Source organism: Dromiciops gliroides, chromosome 6 (genome assembly GCF_019393635.1).
Source record: "Dromiciops gliroides isolate mDroGli1 chromosome 6, mDroGli1.pri, whole genome shotgun sequence".
Lineage (NCBI taxonomy): Eukaryota > Metazoa > Chordata > Mammalia > Microbiotheria > Microbiotheriidae > Dromiciops > Dromiciops gliroides.
Genome location: NC_057866.1, coordinates 209,692,830 through 209,715,558, shown reverse-complemented (window position 1 = coordinate 209,715,558; position 22,729 = coordinate 209,692,830). Strand labels below are relative to the sequence as shown.

General features: G+C 38.3%; 1 protein-coding gene across 1 annotated transcript in view; it reads left to right on the top strand.

The window, feature by feature from the left end:
* Positions 1-21,198, top strand: part of CFAP97 (cilia and flagella associated protein 97) — a 37,759-nt gene extending 16,561 nt beyond the window's left edge. The window contains exons 4-6 of the mRNA XM_043970650.1: positions 6,244-6,500; positions 14,121-14,271; positions 17,461-21,198. Coding sequence (XP_043826585.1) covers positions 6,244-6,500; positions 14,121-14,271; positions 17,461-18,203 — 1,151 coding nt within the window. The 3' untranslated portion in view covers positions 18,204-21,198. The remainder of the gene's footprint in view (positions 1-6,243; positions 6,501-14,120; positions 14,272-17,460) is intronic.
* Positions 21,199-22,729: the final 1,531 nt, after the last annotated feature.

The window sequence follows — 22,729 nt, the reverse complement described above, 5'->3', positions numbered from 1 at the left end:
TTTTTTCATGATGCTTTCCTTGATTTCCCCATTAATAATGGTGTTTCCTTTCTCAGACCTCATATGTTTGTTTTGATTCCCCTTATTGTGTATCATACCTCCTAAGTTAAGTGTATGATGGTAGGGTCCCATATTTTACCTAAAATCTGTACTCTTTCACTGTTAGGGCAATGCTCTCCATGTAAATGCTTAATGCATAGTTGAATAGTCTAAATAAGTACCAACTTTTTAACGTAGGTGAATTGTTTGTTACTTCAAAGATCTGCAGTTTACACCACAGCCCTTCCTCCCAACCTTCCACTTCCATTTAGAAAGGGATGCTAAGTACTGCCATCTTCACAAGTTTGGGCAGAAAAGCTCATCACCCTAAGTCCACCATGGTGATAAGCCTCTATAAACCTATTCTAATACTCTAACAACAATCCATTATTAACCCGGACTTAAAATTTTTCCATCTTGGTGTAGCATTCGCCATCTAGTCTTTATGTTATATAATAAAGATCAAATGAAATATTATATATCAGTGTTTTGAAAAATAAAAAGGATGATATAAATGAAGTACATTAATTAACTGGTATGAAAAGTCAAGTCAAAAAGTATTTATTAAGCATTTGCTGTGATTTGTGTTAAGCACTGGGAATAAAAATACAAGTAAAAATAAAGATACTTTCTGTCCATAAGGAGCTTTCATTCTTTTTTTTTTTTTTTGGTGAGGCAATTGGAGTTAAGTGACTTGCCCAGGGTCACACAGCTAGTAAGTGTCAAGGGTCTGAGGCAGATTTGAACTCAGGTCCTCCTGAATCCAGGGCTGAGTGCTCTATCCACTGTGCCACCTAGCTGCCCCGGAGCTTTCATTCTAATTGGGAGGGAAGGTAATCCTGAGAGTCAGGAGAGGAACCCAGAGAGGAATGAAGAAGGACATGGCTTATCTGAGCTCTTTTTCTAAAATGGGAGTTTTGGGAAGAACCAGTCAATCAGAGGAAGAGGCCACATGGGCAAGGTATACTTCCAGTGTGAGAATTCTAAGGACAGAGTTAACTTTGAGGTTAAGGATCCTGCTGTAGCATGGTAGAGGCCAGAGACAATCCTAGAAAGAGTAGTTTATCTTTCTTAGAAATATGGGAAGAGTTATTGTGGATTGGTAAAGGCACCATATTTAGAGATGATCTAGGTTCACATTCCAGCACTGCCACTTTATGGGCTGTAGTGACCTTGGATGTACCATAAGTATGCTGAATCTCCCTTTCCTTATCTGTACTTTTTTTTTTCCTTTTTTCTTTCTTTTGGGGCAGTGAGGGTTAAGTGACTTGCCCAGGGTCACACAGCTAGTAAGTATCAAGTGTTTGAGGTCAGATTTGAACTCAGGTCCTTCTGAATCCAGGGCCAGTGCTTTATCCACAGCACCACCTAGCTGCCCCTCCTCCCTTTCCTTATATGTGAAATGTTGAAAAGTGTTTGAAATACCTCTCTAATCACACTGAAGATCAAATAAAATTTTGTAAAGTGCATTGTAAATCTTAAAATGGACTGCATAAATGTCTTTGGAACTTCTCTTTGCTGTACCCTCTCCTTTGACAGTCTCATTCATTACCCCAAGTTCAATTATAAGCTTTATATGAATGAGCTTTCCCAAATTTTACCTCTAGCTTTTCTTTTCTCTATGCTTTTTAGATAAGTTTTCAGTGCTTACTGGGTATTTCTACCTACTTGTTCCAGTGGCATTTGAGTTCAATATGTCTAGAATCAAGCTTATTATTTTAAGTTTGAATTCCAAATTCTATCCTTCCTTCCCTCCTTCCCTGAGATGGCAAACAATGAGATATAGATATACATGTGCAATTATGTAAAACATTTTCATATTAGTCATTTTGCACAAGAAGAATGAAAAGAAAGTAAGTAAAAAATAGCATGCTTCAGTCTGTATTCATACTATCAGTTCTTCCTTTGTAGGCAGATGTTATGCTTCCTTAGTCCTTTGGAATTGTCTTGGATCATTGTATTGCTGAGAATAGCTAAATCATTCATATTTCTTCACTAAACAATATTGCTCTTACTGTGTACAATGTTCTCCTGGTTCTATTCACTTTACTATGCATCAGTTCATTTGAGTCTTTCCAGGTTTTTCTGAAATCATTCTGCTTGTCATTTCTTATAGCACAAAAATAATTCCATTACAGTCATATACCTCAGTTTGTTTAGCCATTTCCCCATTGATGAGCATCCCTTTGATTTCCAATTCTTAGCCACCACAAAAAGAGTTGCTATAAATATTTTTCTATAAATTGGTCCTTGGTCCTTTTCTCTCTCTCTCTCTCTCTCTCTCTCTCTCTCTCTCTCTCTCTCTCTCTCTCTCTCTCTCTCTTTGTTGTTGGATGTCTTTGGGATATAGACCCAGCAGTGGTATTGCTGGATCAAAGGGTATGCACAGTTCTATAGCCCTTTGGACATAGTTCCAAATTGCTCTCCAGAATGATTGGATCAGTTCATAACTCCACCAGTAGTGTATTAGTGTCCAGTTTTCCCACATCTTTTCCAACATGCAGCATTTTCCTTTTTTTGTGATATTATGTGTTCTTGATAGTTGTTTTAATTTTCATTTCCCTAATAGTGATTTAGAGCATTTTTTCATATAACTATAGATAGCTTTGATTTCTTTGTCTGAAAATTGCTGGCTCATATCCTTTGACCATTTATCAATTGGGAAATGACTTATATTTTTATAAATTTGACTCAATTCTCTATATATTTGAGAAATGAAGTCCTTTGTTGGAGGTATTTGTTGCAAAAAATTTTCCCACTTTCCTGCTTTCCTTATAATTTGAGTTGCATTGGTTTTGTGTAAAAACTTTTTAATTTTACATAATCAAAATTATCTGTTTTATGTTTTGTAATGCTCTCTGTATCTTCTTTGGTCCTGAATTCTTCCCTTATCCATAAATCTGACAGATAAACTATTCCATGTTCTTTTTTTTTTTTTTTTGGAGCAATGGGGGTTAAGTGACTTGCCCAGGGTCACACAGCTAGTAAGTGTCAAGTGTCCCAGGTCGGATTTGAACTCAGGTACTCCTGAATCCAGGGCCAGTGCTTTATCCACTGCGCCACCTAGCTGCCCTATTCCATGTTCTTTTAATTTGCTTATCGTATCAACTATAAGGTGTAAATCATGTACCCATTTTGACCTTATTTCAACATATGGTGTGAGATACTGGTCTATACTTAGTTTCTCCCATACTATTTTCCAGTTTTCCCAGAAGTTTTTGTAAAATAATGATATTTTGTTCCAAAAGCTTGGGGTCTTTGGTTTACCATGGTCATTTACTATAATGCAATTTGTACCTAATCGATTCCAGCTGATCCACCACTCACTTTCTTTGGCCAATACCAGGTTGTTTTGATAATTACCGCTTTATAATAGAATTTGAGATCCAGTACAGCTAGACCCACCTTCTTTTGTCTTCCATTCTTTTTCTACTGCTACCTCACCAGATTATTCCCCTTCAGGTACTGTTCAGTAGCCAAATACCCACAGTCCTCTTTCCTCTACTCTCTTCCCCATCTAATGCATTCATATTCATCATGGCACCACCAGACTAATGTTCACACACACACATAGAGAGAGAGAGAGAGTCATGTCCTTCTTATACTAAAAATTTCATTTATTCATGATTATCTACCAAGTTAAAATGTTTAATTAATTCTTTGTGCTTGAATTCAAGGCTGCCATGATCTGAACTTATTCTACTTTTCCACTGTCATGTTGATCTCTTCCAACTAGCTGACCCTTTAGACCAGGGGTTCTTAACCTTTTTTGTGTTGTGGATTCCTTGGCATCCCGGTGAAACCTATGAACCTCTTCTCAGAATGTTTTTAAATATTGAAGGAGATGCTCAGTAATTAGTTAAAGGTTGGCAAAAATAAACATGTGTTGGGTTTTTGTTTTTTTGGTCCAAGTTCATAGACTTCCTTAAATCTATCCATGCTCCCCTGAAAAATAATCTCTCCTTGCACTGTACGTTCTCACCTCCATATGCATTTGCATATCTCTTTTTAAACTCTCCTCCCCTTTAAGTTCTCCTTTCCCTTCATTGGTCCCTTGATTTTTTGTTTGTCCCAGCCTTCCCAGATCCGGTTCCTCCACTTGTTTCTTCTCCTCCCCCAAATCAGTAATTACTTTTGCTCTTTTGGACCTCACAGAGCAGCACTTTGTACATGTTGTTTTACAACTACCTTGTATATTGATGTAGCAGTTGGATATGTTTGTTACCACAGGAGCTGGAATCCTAAACATTTAGCAGTCTGCTCCATAAAATGTCTTGTTGAATAGCTGAATTTTCAGCTATTATTAGTAATATTCTTATTTAGGATTCTTAAAAGCCAACGTGTCAGGTAGCTTCTAAAATTCAGAACTTATTTCAATAAAGCACTTAATCTTTTTCTTTTTCTTTTTCTTTTTTTTTTTGTTGGGGCAATGAAGATTGTGACTTGTCTTGAATCACATAACTAGTAAATGTCAAGTGTCTGAGGTCAGATTTGAACTCAGGCCTTCCTGAGTCCAGGACCAGTGATTTATCCACTGTGCCACCTAGCTGCCCCAAGAACTTAATCTTTTTTTTTTTTTTTTAGTGAGGCAGTTGGGTTTAAGTGACTTGCCTAGGGTCACACAGCTAGTAAGTGTTAAGTGTCTGAGGTCAAATTTGAACTCAGGTACTCCTGACTCCAGGGCCGGTGCTCTATCCACTGCGCCACCTAGCTGCCCCAAGAACTTAATCTTTAAAGTATTTCATATATTGCTTCAGGACATCTATTTTAGTGTCGTTTTCACAAATGTTTAATTTAACACGTGTGTCAAGAAAATGTCATTAGGAAATGTCCCTTAACACCTCAGTATATCAGTAGAAATTTTAGAAATCGAGACAAAAAAGAATCTTCTTACGTGATAGCTTTAACTCAGTCTGATTTCTATTTTTATTCAATGATAAAAATGGTGTTTTTTTTTTTAAGACCGTGTATATATTTGTTATATACGGCTTAAATTTTGGAAATTTACTTATTGTAGTGCTTGTATAGTGAAATATTAAGTTTTGTGATAGCTTCAAGATAACCTACGGTTATTTTTGCCTTTATAGTCAACCCATTTTTGCTTGTGGCAGGTTCTTAACCCTTTGACCTCAAAGGAGGTCTTATACCTTGCACTTTGAGATTTAAAGCTATTCTAGCATATTTTTAACATTTTTCTTATGATCCCTGGATTACCTTTTCTTTTGTATAACTACTAGATGGAGAAGTAAGATTTTTCTAGTACACTAAGTTCCTAAGTTAAATATTGAATAACTTATACAGAACAAATAGTACTTTAAAGACTGCTAGTGGTAACAAAAAGGGATTCTGTTCTTGGGAGTTGGTATTTGAACACCTAGTACTTTAAACATAGAAATACCCGATGCAGACAAAACAAAAGACATATTTTTTTCATTCTTCCTAAGTGCTTATCTGTCAACTATTCCACACCAACTGGAACTGGGAAGATGCTAGTGAAGAGTTTATTCTGGTTTGAAGGTCTAATGAAAACTGTATATTTTGAAAGGTATTAAAAACATATTGTGTGCTCTTCCTCTATTAATTATGAAAGTGTTTATGTATTGTGTCTGTCTAGGTAAAATTATTCAAATGTATGATTCTGTTATCAGTAAAGAGTTCATCAAAAGAAATAACAGTTAAGGGGGCAGCTAGGTGGCACAGTGGATAAAGCACTGGCCCTGGATTCAGGAGGACCTGAGTTAAAATCCAACCTCAGACATTTGACACTTACTAGCTGTGTGACCCTGGGAAGGTCACTTAGCCCTCATTGCCCCACAAAAAACAAAACCAAAAAAAAAAAAAAAGAAATAACAGTTAAGAGGAAAAAACAAAATATTAAATTTTTTTTAAAAAGGAGTAACAGTGGGGCGGCTAGGTGGCGCAGTGGATAGAGCACCGGCCCTGGAGTCAGGAGTACCTGAGTTCAAATCCGGCCTCAGACACTTAACACTTACTAGCTGTGTGACCCTGGGCAAGTCACTTAACCCCAATTGCCTCACTAAAAAAAAAAAAAAAACAAACAACAAAAAAGGAGTAACAGTTAACAATATATAAGTGTCAGGAACAAAGAATCTTACAAAAATATATATAGATTATGAAACTTCAGTGATACCATATTTTTACTTTATGATTTTTATCTGAGGATTTTCTGTTCATTTCTTAAAGCTTTCCTGCAATTAGACAAAAAAGAACAGCAAAAATTTAGTGTTCAAAGACCTCCAGCACCTAAGAAAAACTACTCTTTTACAAAGGAGGAGGTAAGACAGATTGATCAGGAAAATCAAAGGTTATTAAAAGAACTATCCAAACAGGCTGAAAAACCAAGAGCTAAGAGTACCATTCCTGTTGTTCCATGCCCAAAGTTGTGCCACAGTGCTCTCAACAGACAGAAGGAACAGCAAAGAATTGAGAGAGAGAACTTGGTAAGTCACCCCAGACCTCGGTACTAAAGAAAATGCATGTGTATTTCCTATTCAGTAAATAACTTGAAGAATAATATGATAAAAGAAAGTAAATTGTAGGTTGTTTGGTTTTGGGTTTTTTTACTTAGTTATCTGAAAACAAGAATAGACATTAATAGACAATTTTATCCATTGGATAACATTATTGATAAGCTTTGAAAGTCACTGAACTCATAGACAGAGTCCCCTTACAGGTCACCCCAGTATTAGACTGTCCCCTTATTTTACAAGTGAATTAATAACTGACGCACAGAAAAGAGGGGACTTGCCTGGGGTCATAGAACTGAGTCCAAGGAGAACACTGTACACAGTATCAACAACATTGTGTTTTGATCAACTGTGATAGACTTGACTGCTCTCAGCAGTACAGTGGTCCAAGATAGTTCCAAAGGACTCATGATGGAAAATGCTCTCCAAATCCAGAAAAAAGAACTGTGGAATCTAGATGCAGATTGAACCATACTATTTCTGCTTTTTAAATTTTTCTTTTTTGAGGTTTTTCCCTTTTGTTCTGATTCTTCTTTCACAGCATGACTAATGCAGAAATATGTTTAATATGATTGTACATATATAACCTATATCGGATTGCTTGCTGTCTTGGGGAGTGGGGGAGGGAAGGGAGGAAGGGAGAAAAATTTGGAACTAGAAATCTTATAAAAACAAATGTTGAAAACTATCTCTGCATGTAACTAGAAAATAATAAAATACTTTTATGATAAAAAAGAATAAAGTCTAAGTCTTCTAGCATCCTAGTCCAGAACTTTTATAACCATACCTCAGCCTCAGATTATATCATCAGGGTGTACACTATGTGCTTTTTTGACTAGAGCCTAGCAGTTCTGATTTTTGTGGAGGTACATTGACCATATCACTTTAATGGATTTGTTGTATTTCATGCAGAGTATTATTCACTAGCAATATCAAGCTAGAAGTACCAGTCTAATAGGCAAATCTGCCCTTGAAAGTAAAAGTGTATTAGCATAGAGCTTATAGTAGCCATCAGAATTCCTAGTAGTTTTACGGAGAAATATATGTAACCTAGATATCATGTAATATTGTATATGATAATTAAATATCTTAAAGGTTACAGTGTTGTGTGAGGTGTGAAGGGGAGGATTGTTACTGACCTAGTAAATCAGATAATTTTATCTTAAAATTCTGGCCTATTCTTTAAAGTCAAACTGAAATGCCACTAGTTCCAGAAAATGCAGGGGGAGGGACATTCCATACCCCTCTGAATATGGCTGAGTAAAGATTATAGAGGTGGGAGAGTATAAACTCAAGGACAGAGAACTGGTGAACTGGAAAGAGCATTGGATTTGGGGTAAAAAGACCTGGATTCAAATTCTGGATCTGCCACTGTGACCTTGGGCAAGTCACTTAAACTTGCTGATGCTCAGTTTCCTTCTCTATAAAATGAAAAAATCATTCTAGATATCCCTGTGACCTTTTCTAGTTCTAAATCCTGGGATTCCATGGTTAGTTATATTTGTCTGAGGTACGTAAGGGCATGTCTGAAAGCACAGAATTCCTTTATATGCCATTTGACCTAAAACAAATTTAGCTGTGGTAAACACTGTATATTAATTTTTTTACAATCTTAGTGATGGAAAAGACTCATAATAATTTTTTCCGATAGCCTCCCTTTCAATTCAGGAATCATTTCTATAGATATCCTTGACAGTCTTTTAATTGAACACTTAAGGTGATGGTTTTGCTGTAGAATTTAGAAAAGTAAGGAATCATGGGCTGGGGAACCGACCTGAAGAGAAATGGGCCACAGAAAGCAAAGTAATAGGGGATTTCTTAAGGCCTGTATCCCAGTCTGTTCAAAAAGCCTGACTTCCCCTTGGTATACTGGGCCCTCTGAACCACCCTCCAGAGTCATTGGGAAACTCAAACAACATCATAGTTCCAGCTTTCTCCAGAAATTTTGTCTGACTTTGTTGTCAGCAAGATACTTCAGAGAACTAGGACACAGGACTGGCCTTCTCCCCCCTCCCCCCTGCCCCCCCCCTTCACCACACACACACACACACACACACACACACACACACACACGCACACATGCACACACCCCCCCCCCCCATGCCCTTGATTCCATCATTTATGCCTGCTCTTTTATAATTGGGTTTCCTTGTTGAGCTCCCTGTGCAGCTATAGAGTCCCAGGCCATGAGGTCTTCCCTAGCCCTTTTCTAAACTTCTTGAAATCTCATCCGCTAAGTTGAAGAGGTAGTATTATGAATGTTTATGCCCACATTATCTCTCCTGATCTATCTTGAGCCCAAAGATAACTAGGTTTCTATCCTGAATTTGTTAAACCTCCTGATTTAGAGTTTGGGTTGTTTTTGTTTTTGTTTTTGTTTTTTGGGGGGGGGGCGCTGATTTAGAGTTAAAAAGTTTAGATTTGAGTCCCTACCCTGCTGTTTCTTAGTTATATGTCCTTGGGGAAGTCCCTACTTGGTAACCTGAGAAGGTATTGGAATACGTGACTTTTTTTTTTTTTTTTAGTGAGACAGTTGGGGTTAAGTGACTTGCCCAGGGTCACACAGCTAATAAGTGTTAAGTGTCTGAGGCCAGATTTGAACTCAGGTAGGTACTCCTGACTCCAGGGCCGGTGCTTTATCCACTGCGCCACCTAGCTGCCCCGAATACATGACTTTTAAGGTATATTCCAGCTTAAAAAAATTTTTTTTAGTATTTTATTTTTTCCCAATTAGATATAAAACTATTTTAAACATTTTTTAAATTTTGAATTCCAAATTACCTTCTTTCCTTCCCACCCCCCTTATTGGGAAGGCAAACTATTTGATATAGGTTAAACATGTGTAGTGATGCAAAACATATTTCCATATTAGTAATGTTGTAAAAGAAAACAGAGACAAAAATAAAAATGCCAAGAAAAATAAGGAATGTTTTTAAAAGTATGCTTCAATCTATATTAACTGACTATCAATTCTCTGGGGATGGATGGCAGTTTTCCTCATAAGTTCTTCAGGGTCATCTTGGATCATAGTATTGCTGAGAATAGCTAAATCACTCCCAGTTCATCATCTTAAAATGCTGCTGTTACTGTGTACATACGTTCTAGCTTTTAAAAAGTGATCTCTCTCTCTCTGTGTAATCTAGGTCAGATCACCTGCTGTCTAGGGGAGGGGGGAGGAAAATTGGAAATTGGAAATCTTATAAAAACAAATGTTGAAAACTATCTCTACATGTAACTGGAAAACAATAAAATACTTTTGTTTAAAAAAAAAAAAGATCACTAGATCCATGACCCCTCATGCTGGAAGGCTCTTCTGTTTCAAGTGAATTCCAGATGATTGGAATGTTTCGTGCCTTTTTTTTTTTTAAAGAAAAGAAAAGAAAAGTCTTTCCATGTATGTTATAATTGATGCTATTTTCTCTACAGATTTTCCTTTAGGAAGCAGAAGCATTCAAAACAATTTCATAGGTTATTCTTTTAAAAAATAATCTTTGCGGGGCAGCTAAGTGGTGCAGTGGATAAAGCATTGGCCCTGGATTCAGGAGGACCTGAGTTCAAAGCTGGCCTCAGACATTTAACACTTACTAGCTGTGTGACCCTGGGCAAGTCACTTAATCCCCATTGCCTCTCAAAAAAAAAAAAAACAAAAATAAAATAAAAAATAATCTTTGCAGCACTTCAGTGTTTTAAGACATCTATTCATTAATTGAGTTCCTCCTATCCCTGTAGAGCACCATGCCAAAAACCAAGCTCAAGACAAAACTTTTAAGGGGGATACCAATGATTTAGTCTGCCCAGCACCTAGAGGCTTTGATTTGCCTCTGATTCTTCATAGTTTGTAATATTTCTTTTCCCCTAGTAGGACAAGGCTATTTTGACAGCTGTGGGGATGGTTGGAACAAGATAGCAAGGAAAGGTAGTTATACTGAGTATCTCACTATATGGATAAGGAAGGAGCCTTGGGGCTTTGGAAAGCACTGGCTGGATGGAGCTCCTTCCTCCCTAGTTTTGCTGCTTTTAAATCATCATTACCTTGCTACTGAAACCCAGAATCAGCCCTCCCTCACTTGAATCCAATTCAGTGCAAGTCATGACATCACCCTGATGTCATGGTCCTCTTTGAGAACGAAGGACTAACAACTCAGAATAAGCCAATAAAGGCCATGGCTTTGAGGAGTTGAAGCATAAATGTTGATCCTGGGTAAACTTCAAAGACTGTTTACCAGTTATAATTAGTGTATTTCTAAGCATAATTTGCAGTAAGTGCTATATACCTTTGGAACAAGATTTTTGGTAGAGTGAACTGGTGAAGAAAAACCTTTCGTTTATATCTTCTTGAAGATAAAAGATTTATAGCCTGAGTAGAATTGATTTCTTAATCATTTTCAAGAAAGGACGAGTATTATTTTCCCACCTAGTATAGGGCAAGATAAATTAATGAAGTCTTTGAAAATTAAAACTTAGAGTATTAAAAATATTAAGGCATTTATTAAGCACTTACTGTATGTCATGCACTTTGCTACTAGGTATATAAAACCAAGAGCAAATAGTAATTTTGACCAGTAGAGGGGGCTATTATTCTCAAGACATTTCTCTCAGACTTCAAAAGACTTAAAAGAACATTTAAAGCTTGAAATTAACTTCTCTCTCTCTCTCTCTCTCTCTCTCTCTCTCTCTCTCTCTCTCTCACACACACACACACACACACACACACACACACACACACACACACACACACCCACCCCTCTCTACATGCATGTGTATAAAATAAAATAAAAGAATGATCCTGCTTCATAGGAAAAATTAGCAACAAGATTATTTATTCTCACTTTCTACTTCCTCTAACTAGAAATTGGTGTTTCACCGATGAATGCTAGGATTTTTTCAATTTATCAATGACCCTATCAAGTCACTTCCAGTTTATCTGTGAATGAAGTAAAGATGAAGCTCCTGAGAGGAAAGTAGTCATTCTTGGTCTGGATAATAATGTCTAGAGTTCAGTAGAAAGGTTAATTCTGAGAAGAGAGAAAAGGAAGGGAAGAACAGATATAAAAATGCAAGGGCCCTTATACCTTTAGTCTGTTTTTTTTTTTCCAGAGGGAAGAGCTCTCTATCTTTTGATGAGTTTCTTCATTTGAACTTAAAGCAGTATGTACTATTCAGCCTGATCATTCCATTTTTCTACTCTCTGCCCTTCCACTGCAAAAATAAATGGTGCCCTTCAAATCTGGCCTCAGACACTTTACACTTACTAGCTGTGTGACCCTGGGCAAGTCACTTAACCCTCATTGCCCTGGAAAAAAAATGGTGCCCCAAGCAAATCTATGGTTCATGCTGTATCACTTCAGGAACAGAAAAAAACTCATCTGGCAGTTGCTTGAAAGCTGCTCACCAGCAGTCAGAAACAGACAGATTTGGAAGGATAAATTACCTTTCTAGCTAGGAGTGTACATTCCCAGACAAAAAGAAAACAATTAGGCAGATTGATTGAGAAAAACAGGAATCTGATTTGAGTGACAGGTGAAAGCTTTTGTAAAACATTTAACTTGGAACCAAGTAGAACTTTTTTCCTAGTCAGTCAGCTGGTATTTATTGAATGCCAGCTCTGCTCTCAGCATTCTGCTAGACACTGGCAGAGTACAAAAAGGGAAGATGATGGTTGAGGCTCTCAAAGAGTTTATGATCTAGTTGGGCAAGAGAGATTACTGCACAGCTAAGAACTAGAGAATAACGCAGAACAGTACTCCATCATAGTGGTTTCTGATTATGGTGTGTTGTGGACACAGATACTTAGAAATTCTGATGTATGAAAATCTATGTAAGGCCTGCTTTAGTGTTTAAATTATAGTCAGCACTTAAGCAAGGGCTATTTCTGGCTCTAGCACATACTTCAACTTTTGCTGGGCTTGCCGTTTTCATCTGACAGCCAGACTGACACTTGGGGTAGGCACATGTGATTTGGGAAGCTGAGCCAAAGCACTTCTTTAGACTTGTCCATGTTCTGACAATGACAGTGAGAGTTGACATGCATTGTGCTTGCAGAAATTGCTTTTAAATTTTATTGAAATAATAGTTACACTTGTGTGACATGTTTGCATTTACCAAGCGTTTTCCTCGTGGTGACCTTGTGAAGTACAAGGATAATTCTCCCCATTTTAACAGATGAGTTATAGATACTTTCATTTTTCGGACTGTTACTGTCTTGTAATTTAAAATAAAGAGGGAAGATTCTGCATCCAACTGTTTTGCCCTATTGTGAAAGCAGAGATAGGGAATCCAGAGAGTGATAGTGATAAAGGTACAAACTTAGAAAGGTAGACTCATTTTTTATAATGAGCATCATTAAAAAGCCTGAGTTTACAAGTAAGCAGGTGATGTGCACAGCTAATCTTAGCCTCTCATAGAGAACTAGTGTTTTTTGCTTCCAAATCCTTGGAAACCAACCACTTGGTACAGGATAATCTATAATGAGGAAATAAGAGGGCATCAGATCAGTCTGAAGTTTCCCCCAAAGACTCAAGATACCTATGAAAGGTATAGCAGCTATAAAAGTATGCATATAAGGATACCTGTGACTATTTAAAGATACTCAAAGAAACTTCTGATTTCCAAACTTAGGTAAAGGATTTTTTTTTTCCCCTTTCTGATTGGTTGCAGTAAAAATAAGGCAAGGATTTCAAAGATAAAACAGTGTGTCATATGAAGTATAGTGTCATGTGACTAGCTACTGTACTGTCCTTTTAGAAAGATTTGTCTTCTATTTTGTGTCTAAGAATATTATTTATAGTTAAATATACTATTTGTGGTTATGTTAATAAAAAGTTTGATATCACTTTATAGGTCAGAAATTTAATCCGCTCTTTAGGGAAAGCAACACTTCACTACTTCACTAGACCTATTCTCATGCTGCTTCCTCAGAGTGAGGAGGTGACTTGGCTCTCAGAAGCTACAGCAGTAGAGCACAAGCACTGACTGGCCCTACCATACTAAGAAAGGCGCTGATCAAGGGCCTTGTGTCTGCCTGTAAAGACTAGCTTAACTAAGTTGGGTAGACGTATCATTCTAGCAAACTCAGACCATCTGGCTAGTTGCGGGGTGGGGGTGCAAAGAGAGTGGGGGGATAAGAGAGGCAGGTGTCCCAGGCCTGTGATTGTATGGTGTAGGGAACCCCCCAGTGACTATTCTCTTAGATGCTTGGAAAAAGAGAGAGAGGTTAAGTGATATACCCAGGGTCACATAGATGGTATGTCAAAGGTGATTCTGAAACCCAGGTCTTCTGGTTCTCAAGCAACTCTTTCTCCACTATGCCACAAGACTTTCTTCTAAGTTAATGAATTTAGTGCCAATATGGACATATCAAAATTGAAATAGCCGGCAAATTGACTTCTAAGTTAGTTGGGTGTAAACTCTAGATTTGTCTGATCTTAATATAAACATACTTTGAAGCTGTTAAAAAGTTAGAATTGTTTTCAAATGACCCACTATTTTTTGCCACATAGTTTACATAGTAAATATTAATTCAGAGTTCTAGATGAAGGTCTTTCTAATTCTTCTTTCTAACTTAGACATTTAAATTTGTTTTCCTTAATGAAGGCTTTATTGAAAAGACTTGAAGCTGCGAAGCCAACCGTTGGTATGAAGCGTACAGAACAACTGATGGACTATCACCGACATATGGGCTATCTAAATGCATCCCCAGTCTCCAGACAAGTGAGGTCTACTCTTAGTCAGATTAGTCCACTCAGTAAGTATATGGCTTTTTGCGTTTATGCCTTTGAACCTACTCTTTTTGCATATAACTGGTTTTCTTTAACATAATGAGGGCAAAGGCCTTTTAAAATGCTAACACTTGAAATGCAGCATGTCATTTTCTTTGGCATACCTGGCATTTAATTCACATGAGTACAGATTGTGAACATTTCATTTAACAGAGCACTTCTTAATGCCAAGATGCATTTATATTACATGGAAGTCATCAGGTGAAACAGTTGGAAATGTTGTAGCTAGATAGAGACGGATCCCAACTGTTTTACTTCATTGGGTATAGTAACATAAAAGCACTTAGTTCCTTGGCTTATTTATGGGGCTCAAAGTCAAAGATTCTCCTCAACTAGAATTGTTGCTAACATCTTGTAATCTTATGTGGATTTTCTTTTCATAGGGAAACTGAACTTCTTTGAGCACATAGCTCATATTTATATAGTACTTTAATATTTCAATAGGCTTTCCTCATGATAGCCTGTGACGTGGGTGCTGGAAATGTTATTTCTGGTTGGGTAAATGCTGAAACCGAAGCACAGAAAAGTTAAGTGTCAGAACCACGGCATATAAGCCTGCGTATAGTATAGTTAAATGGGTCTGAAACACGCTGAATGCCTTGTAGATAGCCTGATAAAATCTTACATCACTTAGCAGGTGTAGCAGACTTAGATAAAGGTGTCAGGGCTAAGAGGGATAACCGATTAGTTTGATGGCGGTCTCAGGATCCAAAATACCGGAATAGGCCAAAACATTGGGTTGAATCTAAGAAGATGAAATTTATTAGAAACAAATAAAAAAGTCTTACACTAGAATTAAAATCAGCTTCACAAATTCAAGATGGGAGAGGCCTGGCTCGATAACAATATATCTGAAAAAAGATGTAGAAATCTTGGTGGACTGACTGTAAACTCAGTGAAAGTTAACAAGATGCTGTCTAAAACTTTAAAAACTCATGTGGCACAGTGGATAGAGCACTGGCCCTGGATTCAGGAGGACCTGAGTTCAAATCCAGACTCAGACACTTGATACTTACTAGCTGTGTGACCCTGGGCAAGTCACTTAACCCTTATTGCCCTGCCCTCCCCCCCCCCAAAAAAAAAGAAGAAGAAGAAAGTTCATGTGATCTTGGGATGCATGAAGAGAGAGCAGTAGTATCCAATACTAGGAAGCTGATATCTTAACTGTTCTCTCCTCTCATCAGACTGTATCTGGTGTATTGTTTTCTGGCCTAGATGACATAGGAAGGACCTTAGTAAATTGTAGAATTTCCAGAGGAAGTCAAGCCAGATAGTGAATGGCCTAAAAATATCATGCCACTTAAGAATTAGTTGAGCAGCTAGGTGATGTAGCGGATAAAGCACCGGCCCTGGATTCAGGAGGACCTGAGTTCAAATCCAGCCTCAGACACTTGACAGCTGTGTGACCCTGGGCAAGTCACTTAACCCTCGTTGCCCTGCAAAAATAAAAAAAAAAAACTTTTAAAAATTTAAAAAGAATGCAAGCAAAAGTAAATAAATACAATAAATACAATTTTTAAAAAATAGGGGCAGCTAGATGGCGCAGTGGATAGAACACCGGTCCTGGAGTCAGGAGGACCTGAGTTCAAATCCGACCTCAGACACTTGACACTTAACTAGCTGTGTGACCCTGGGCAAGTCACTTAAACCCCATTGCCTCACTAAAAAAAAAAAAAAGAATTAGTTGAAGGAGCTGTGCACCTTTTGCCTGAAGAGAATCTTAGGGTTTGAGGAGTAGAAGCTTAGGGACTGCCTTCAGTTCTCTGAAGATCTTTTATTCAGGAGAGGGATTTGAGTTGTCCTGCTGGCTCCAGAAGACAGAACTGAAGAACAGTGGGTTGACATTACAGGGGCACTTGTAAGCTCAAAATAAAGAAAAGCTTTCTAAAAATGGAGTTTTCCAATGTTATCAGAAAATGGATTAGGAGTTAGAAAGACTCTAAATTCTAACGCCACCTCTAACATTGGCCAGAGGCAAATCCTTTTAATTTCCTGAGCCAGTTTTCCTATTTTACAGATAGAGAGGATAATATCTTTAGTACTTAACTTCATAAGGTTGTTGTCAGACTCGAATGAAATGATATGTGTAAAGTGCTTTGCAAATTCAGCTATTATTAGTTGTGGATTCTCCCTCATAAGACATCTTCATGTATAGGCTGCATGATCATATATCAGAGGGGATTCTTCTATGGATTGGATTAGGTAATTTTGTGATTCTTTCTTAGTTATAAGTATAATTTATCATGATATCTTGTGGTGATAGTAAAGGAACCTCTCTGAATACCATTGAATCTTCCCACCTTGAATTCCCTCCCCACTTTAAGCTACCCTTTACCTCAGTGGCTTCCTGTTAGCTCTCAGATAAAGTATAAAGCTTTATCTCATGAAATATTCAGACCACCTGAGAGCCTGGCACTTAAGGCCCTCTGTAATCTGGTACCACCTAACCTTTTTAGCTTTCTGTGTGCTCTGCAGGCACAGTCTCCCAGCCACATGCTAGGACTTGAATGCCTTTAACCTCATCATCATTGATATAAAGGTTACAGATCACCTCTCACGTGCTCTCATTTGATCCTCACAGTAACCCACTAGTAGAACTTTCTCTCATTCCATCTCTGCCTGTTTAAATGTATATTTAAAAAATTATTTTCCTGTAGTAGATGGTAAATTCATGAGAGCAGAGATTGCCTCATCATTTTCCTGGGGCCTTAGAATAGTACAATGTGTGTTGTCTTTGCTTAGAAAATGGTTCTTGGGAACCTAGCCATTAGAGTCCAAAGGGGACACCAATGATCATGTGTCTTGTCCATCCCTCTCCAGTTTACAGATGAGAAAACTGAAGCCCAGAGAGGATGTGGTCACAGCTAGTAAGTGGTAGCTCCAGGGCTTGAAGCCATATCTCTTGTCTGACTCCAAATCTCTTGGTTTTTTTTTTTTATTATCTTATAGCTGCTTTGTTCTTTTTCTTCCTCCAGATTGTCCTCACTCCCCAAAATTGGTATCATCCTGGAGAAAAAGAAAGGGAGAATCTCATTGTTCTTAGATTTTTTTAATCTTTAAACAATGATGAATGATAGAAAAATGAAGAATCTCTAACATCTGTGCCAGATTTTAAGTGATTGGCTAATTTTCCATGTTTGTTTGTGTGTTATCAGGAGGAGCTTCCAAGTCATCTAGTTCTACAAGTGCATTCAGCCAGAGGAGTGAGAGATCACTTTTGGATGCATCCAGTGGCCCTCTGGTGAGACCTAAACCCCCTAATGTTCGTAGTGCATCAGGAGGAGCTTCCAAGTCACCTAGTGCTACAAGTGCGCTCAGCCAGAGGAGTGAGAGATCACTTTTGCATGCATCCAGCGGCCCTCTGGTGAGACCTAAACCCTCTAATGTTCGTAATGCATTAGGAGGAGCCTCCAAGTCATCTAGTGCTACGAGTGCGCTCAGCCGGAGGAGTGAGAGATCACTTTTGGGTGCATCCAGTGGCCCTCTGGTGAGACCTAAACCCCCTAATGTTCGTAGTGCATTAGGAGGAGCTTCCAAGTCACCTAGTGCTACGAGTGCGCTCAGCCAGAGGAGTGAAAGATCACTTTTGGATGCATGCAGTAGCCCTCTGGTGAGACCTAAACCCCCTAATGTTCGTAATGCATTAGGAGGAGCCTCCAAGTCACCTAGTGCTACGAGTGCGCTCAGCCAGAGAAATGAGAGATCACTTTTGGATGCACCCAGTGACCCTCCTGTGAGACCTAAACCCCCTAATGTTCGTAATGCATCAGGAGGAGCTTCCAGGTCATCTAGTGCTACGAGTGCGCTCAGCCGGAGGAGTGAGAGATCACTTTTGGGTGCATCCAGTGGCCCTCCTGTGAGACCTAAACCCCCTAATGTTCGTAATGCTTGGTTATAAAAAAAAACAAAAAACATTTTATTTTGAACATTGTTATTCGGATTTCTATTGAAGTGCTCTTATGGATTATTGTAATTCTCTGTGCAAAAGTCTGTAATCCTATTTTAAGTGATTAAAGTATACAGCATTGTGTTTTAATTTATTATAACTTGATGCAATATTTGCTTTCCAAAGGAAAGTTTCATGTCAAATCAGTGTTTCTTGTGTGGATGTATTTATCTGAGATGTGTATACACACACACACACACACACACACACACACACACACACATTTAATACAGGGATGGTAGTATACATGTAAATTTCCTCACCATATTAACAAAACTCATCGTCATGCTGACAGAATGGTGGTATTGCAATACTTTGGACCCAGGATTTTTAGCCATTTAGTTCTCATTTTTTTCTAGTAAACTTTAAACCATGAGCTTAGCTTCTAAATTTATTCTATTTTTCTGTGTGCTTCAGGACTTATGTGAGTGTGATTTATTGCTTGGATTTATAATTGCAGCACTTTCTAGATAGTTTTCATTAAGAAGCATATACTGAAATTTTCTTTCTTTTTTTTTTTTCTCAGATGGAGCTGTTAAGTTGGTCTGAGAATTGTAGGGTAGAATGATAGAAGCTTACAGTGGGACCATCCTAATAGTCAACCTGATTCTCTTTAGGTGCTGAGTTTGATCTTAAAACTTTGATCTAGTCCCCTTTCCTCTGAACTGTGAACAAACATCAGAGTGTACAGAGTAGAAACTTCTCCTACTTTTTTACCTTTTCCAGTTGAGTAAAAATATTGCTAATGAAGGAGTGAAGGAAAGCTTGGAATTTGATTCTTCTTCTTTGTGGCATTTTTTTTTTCAGACACCTCTGGTGAGACAGCCCTTGAGTCCACCCTTGACAGCTGTTACCCCCATTACGCACTCCATTCCACCCTTGAGGGAGCAGATTTTTGCCTTCAGCAGAAAGAAGGCCCTACCCCTCCCGCCCATGGCAGGTGGGTGGCGAGGGAGGGAGACAGCTGTACAGCTTCCAGCTCTGGCTGGACCCCAGGGCACTGGGACCACGCTACTGTCTGAGGCAAGAGTTAACCCCGCACCCCCAACCCCCCCCCCCCAAAATAGAAAAATATCAGCCAGGAGTGATGCAGAGGGTTTTGTTCCTCACTCCCGGTTGGGGGTCAGGGTGCCTTCACGGAAGCTCTGTGCTCAAGTCTCAGCTTAGCTTATAAAAAGTAATAAATTAATTGTAGGGATCTGCTTCTGAGGCTATTTACAATGTGCCCGACCAGTTGAGGAAAGCCCTCCTCTCACCCCACAGTACCTGCACACTACAAAAACAAGGAGACTTCTTTCCAGTTTGTAGAAAAAACTCTTGATGGTTCTTGTTAAAGTCCGTGGTTTCCTTGTACTAGGTCTGATGTTTTCTGGTGGTGGTTGTATTTTTTTTCCCTCAACAGGCACATCCCAAAGGCTTGCTCTTCCTGAGGTTTGTGGCTTTCAGAAGGTGGTGAGTTTCCTTTCTCCCATGCCCTGTCACGGGGACACATGCATCAACTTTTGACTCAAATCTGAGAGACAGATGCAGAGTGGGTGGGATGGGCGGGGGTAGGGAGGTCCTTGAAGCCCTTCTAGGAGGGCACCTCTTCCTGTGACTTCCCACTGTAGGTGTGCCTCCTAGTGCCACCCCCTTCCCTCCTCTTCACTGGACCTGCCTCATCCTGGGGACTTGCTCCTGGCCTCCTGAGAGCTGAAGGATGGGCAGGGACTTGGCAGCCTGCAGGGGCCCCCGAGGATCTGTGGCACTTTTAAAGGCCAAATTGGCAACAACGTTAGTCTTGTGTTAACAAGCAGCAAAGCAAGTATTTTTTGATTCAGAATAAAATGTCACTGACGTTATGAAAGGCTAAGGAGCAGATCCTGGGGCATCAGACCAATCTATTTTAGGAGACAACATTATTAGTATGTCGTGTTCTTATTTATTATTAACTGTTAAGGAAGAACTTGGTAAAGGACTCTGCGTTTTATAGTAGTCCTTGACGTTGCTGCTAGTACTTTATAGGGCTAAAAGGAATAGTGCTATAAAACATATATCCTATATAATCAACACATGTTCTTAAATGTTAGTGCTTCCCCCCCACCCCATACTGGAGTTGTATTTTTTTGCCAAGCTTTTATTTACTAGTGCAAGTTGTCTTAACATTGGTAGTAGAAAGTGGGTTTTAATAGAGGTATAGATAAAAAAGGTAGGTTTTAATTAGAAACTTTCCTTATTTAAAGGCTTTTCTTTAATAAGATGAAGTGTAATGCTGCTATTATTATTATTATTCTATTTCTCTACTTGCCTTCTCAGCCTCCCTGCAGAATGTTTGGGAGGGTTCTATGTTAAATGCCAGATCTTTTTTTGAGAGCGTTGTGATCCATGGCCACAAAAATAAGGAAGTTGATTTTTATTCTCCAGCTTTAGCTCTTGCTGTGTTTTGAAACGTACTGCATATAGTCAACAAGAAAAGTTAATTTCTTCAGTACTCTAGGCAGTAAGACAAACTATTTTATGTTAAATATTGATTCTAAATTTTCTGACTTGTGTATCAATTCATATCCTTAGCATCTATTACAGTTTGTTTAGGTTTGGGGGGGAAGGAAAGGGTGGCGGGTGGGTTTAAGGTTTAAACAGTGATGTGAAGACAAACTGGTTCTGAGATTATCCTTCTTTCATCAGGGATGTAATGTTCATTGGGTGCTGCTGCCATAATTATTTAATGTGCTGCTCTGGTGATCAAACTATTTTGCCATTTAATACTTTGCTTATGAAATAAGATACAGCTGTATTTAATATCAAGGTCACATTTTAAATTTGCACTTTTAATGTTTGTATACCAACTTTCATTGGGGGGAAATATGAGGCTGAATTTTCACAGCATGTTGGGCATTCAGTGATGAAAATTGTCAGTTTTTGTATGTTGCTTTTGTAAATTGTAAGGGGAAGATAAAATAATATAAAGTCTATTATGTTCATAACTACATTAGTCTCCAAGAGCATTTTGTATGCATCTATTAAATATTTGTGCTATCTTTCAGGTCTTTGAAAGGCTATTGAAACATGTCCAAAGAGTGCATACACATAGCTTGAATAATAAAGCTACACGGTCATCTTAGAGTACCAGCTTAATGGCTCTAGATTTCACTGGTGGGAAAGATGAAGGGAGCAGAGATCTACAAAGTGTTGGGCTTAACAGGGAGTGAACCTGACAGAAAAGACAAGAGAAAATTTGGGAAAGTTATTGGTCCTGCTCATACTTGTTTTTATCTCCACATGGGTACAACCGGATTGCCGTGGTCACTCAGCTGTGCCGTAGAAATAGCCCAAGAGTTGAGGAAGAATGGGGATGTCCTGAGTATAAAAGTAAAGGTACTTGGAAGGTGGTTTAAATTTAACAAAAGGATAAGTAGGTTGCCTAGTGTAGACACAAAGGACCAGTGTAGTAAATACGTGATTGTCATTTCAAGATTCTGACATCCTAGAAAGAACCTTCAATAAGAATTCATACTCCCAAACCCAAGAGCTGAAAGGGCCACTTTACAGATCACTTAGTCCATCCCCTCATTTTATGAGTGAAGAAATGAAGGTTCAGGTTAAGTAGCTTACTCCTGAGGTCTAGGATTACTAGCCCAGACTCTTATTCAGAATTGGTTGAATCTTTGTAAAATGCTAACCTGACTGTTGGTCTCTTTAGAAGCAAAAGGCTTCTTCTCTCAATTCTGAGCCTTTGGGAACTATTTCTTGTACAAGAGATCCATTTTCCTTGTTGGGAAACATACAAGGCATGGTCAAACATTTTTATAATCTCCACAAAAACATTCTTAGCTAATACTCCAAATGAAGTGTTAGGGTTGGTTGTTTTGAGTTTGGCAAGAGTTTTTAAACAGTGTTCCACAATTTCATGATTTCAAAAAGGCTCGTTCTGACATTCCTTGAATATCAAGGTGCTTATAGGAGAAATACTTTCATTTAACTATCATCTTCATTTACAAATGCTGCCTGAACAAGGGAGAGTGTGGTAAGCAATCCAAAAGTTTGATTTGATAATCACTAGTTTTACTCACTGTATATTTTAATGATGGAGGTCATAGAATATGTGATGTTATATGGCAAGTGCTTAAGTTTATCTCAGTCTATAAGTGCTTGTAAATGATTTGTGGGGGAGAAAAGACCCGTCTGTGGTCATATATGAAGCATATAATGGATCATTTTCATTTATGTGAATTTATTAACACAGGACTGTCACTCAGTTCTGGCACAATAATTTGGGGAACTGGCAACCTTCTTAGCTATCAGATGTTTATAGATTTTTTTAAATGTTTAGAAAAAATGTATTGAAAATCATGACTATGCATTTGATCTTAATTATCATAAAATGGATCGCCCCCATTTGAAACATTAGAAAAATGGTTTGTCAAGATGAATAAGTTTAAAAGAAGTTTTTCCTTTTGCATATCATGAAAGCAGGGCAAAGCAAACAGCCTTACAGGAAA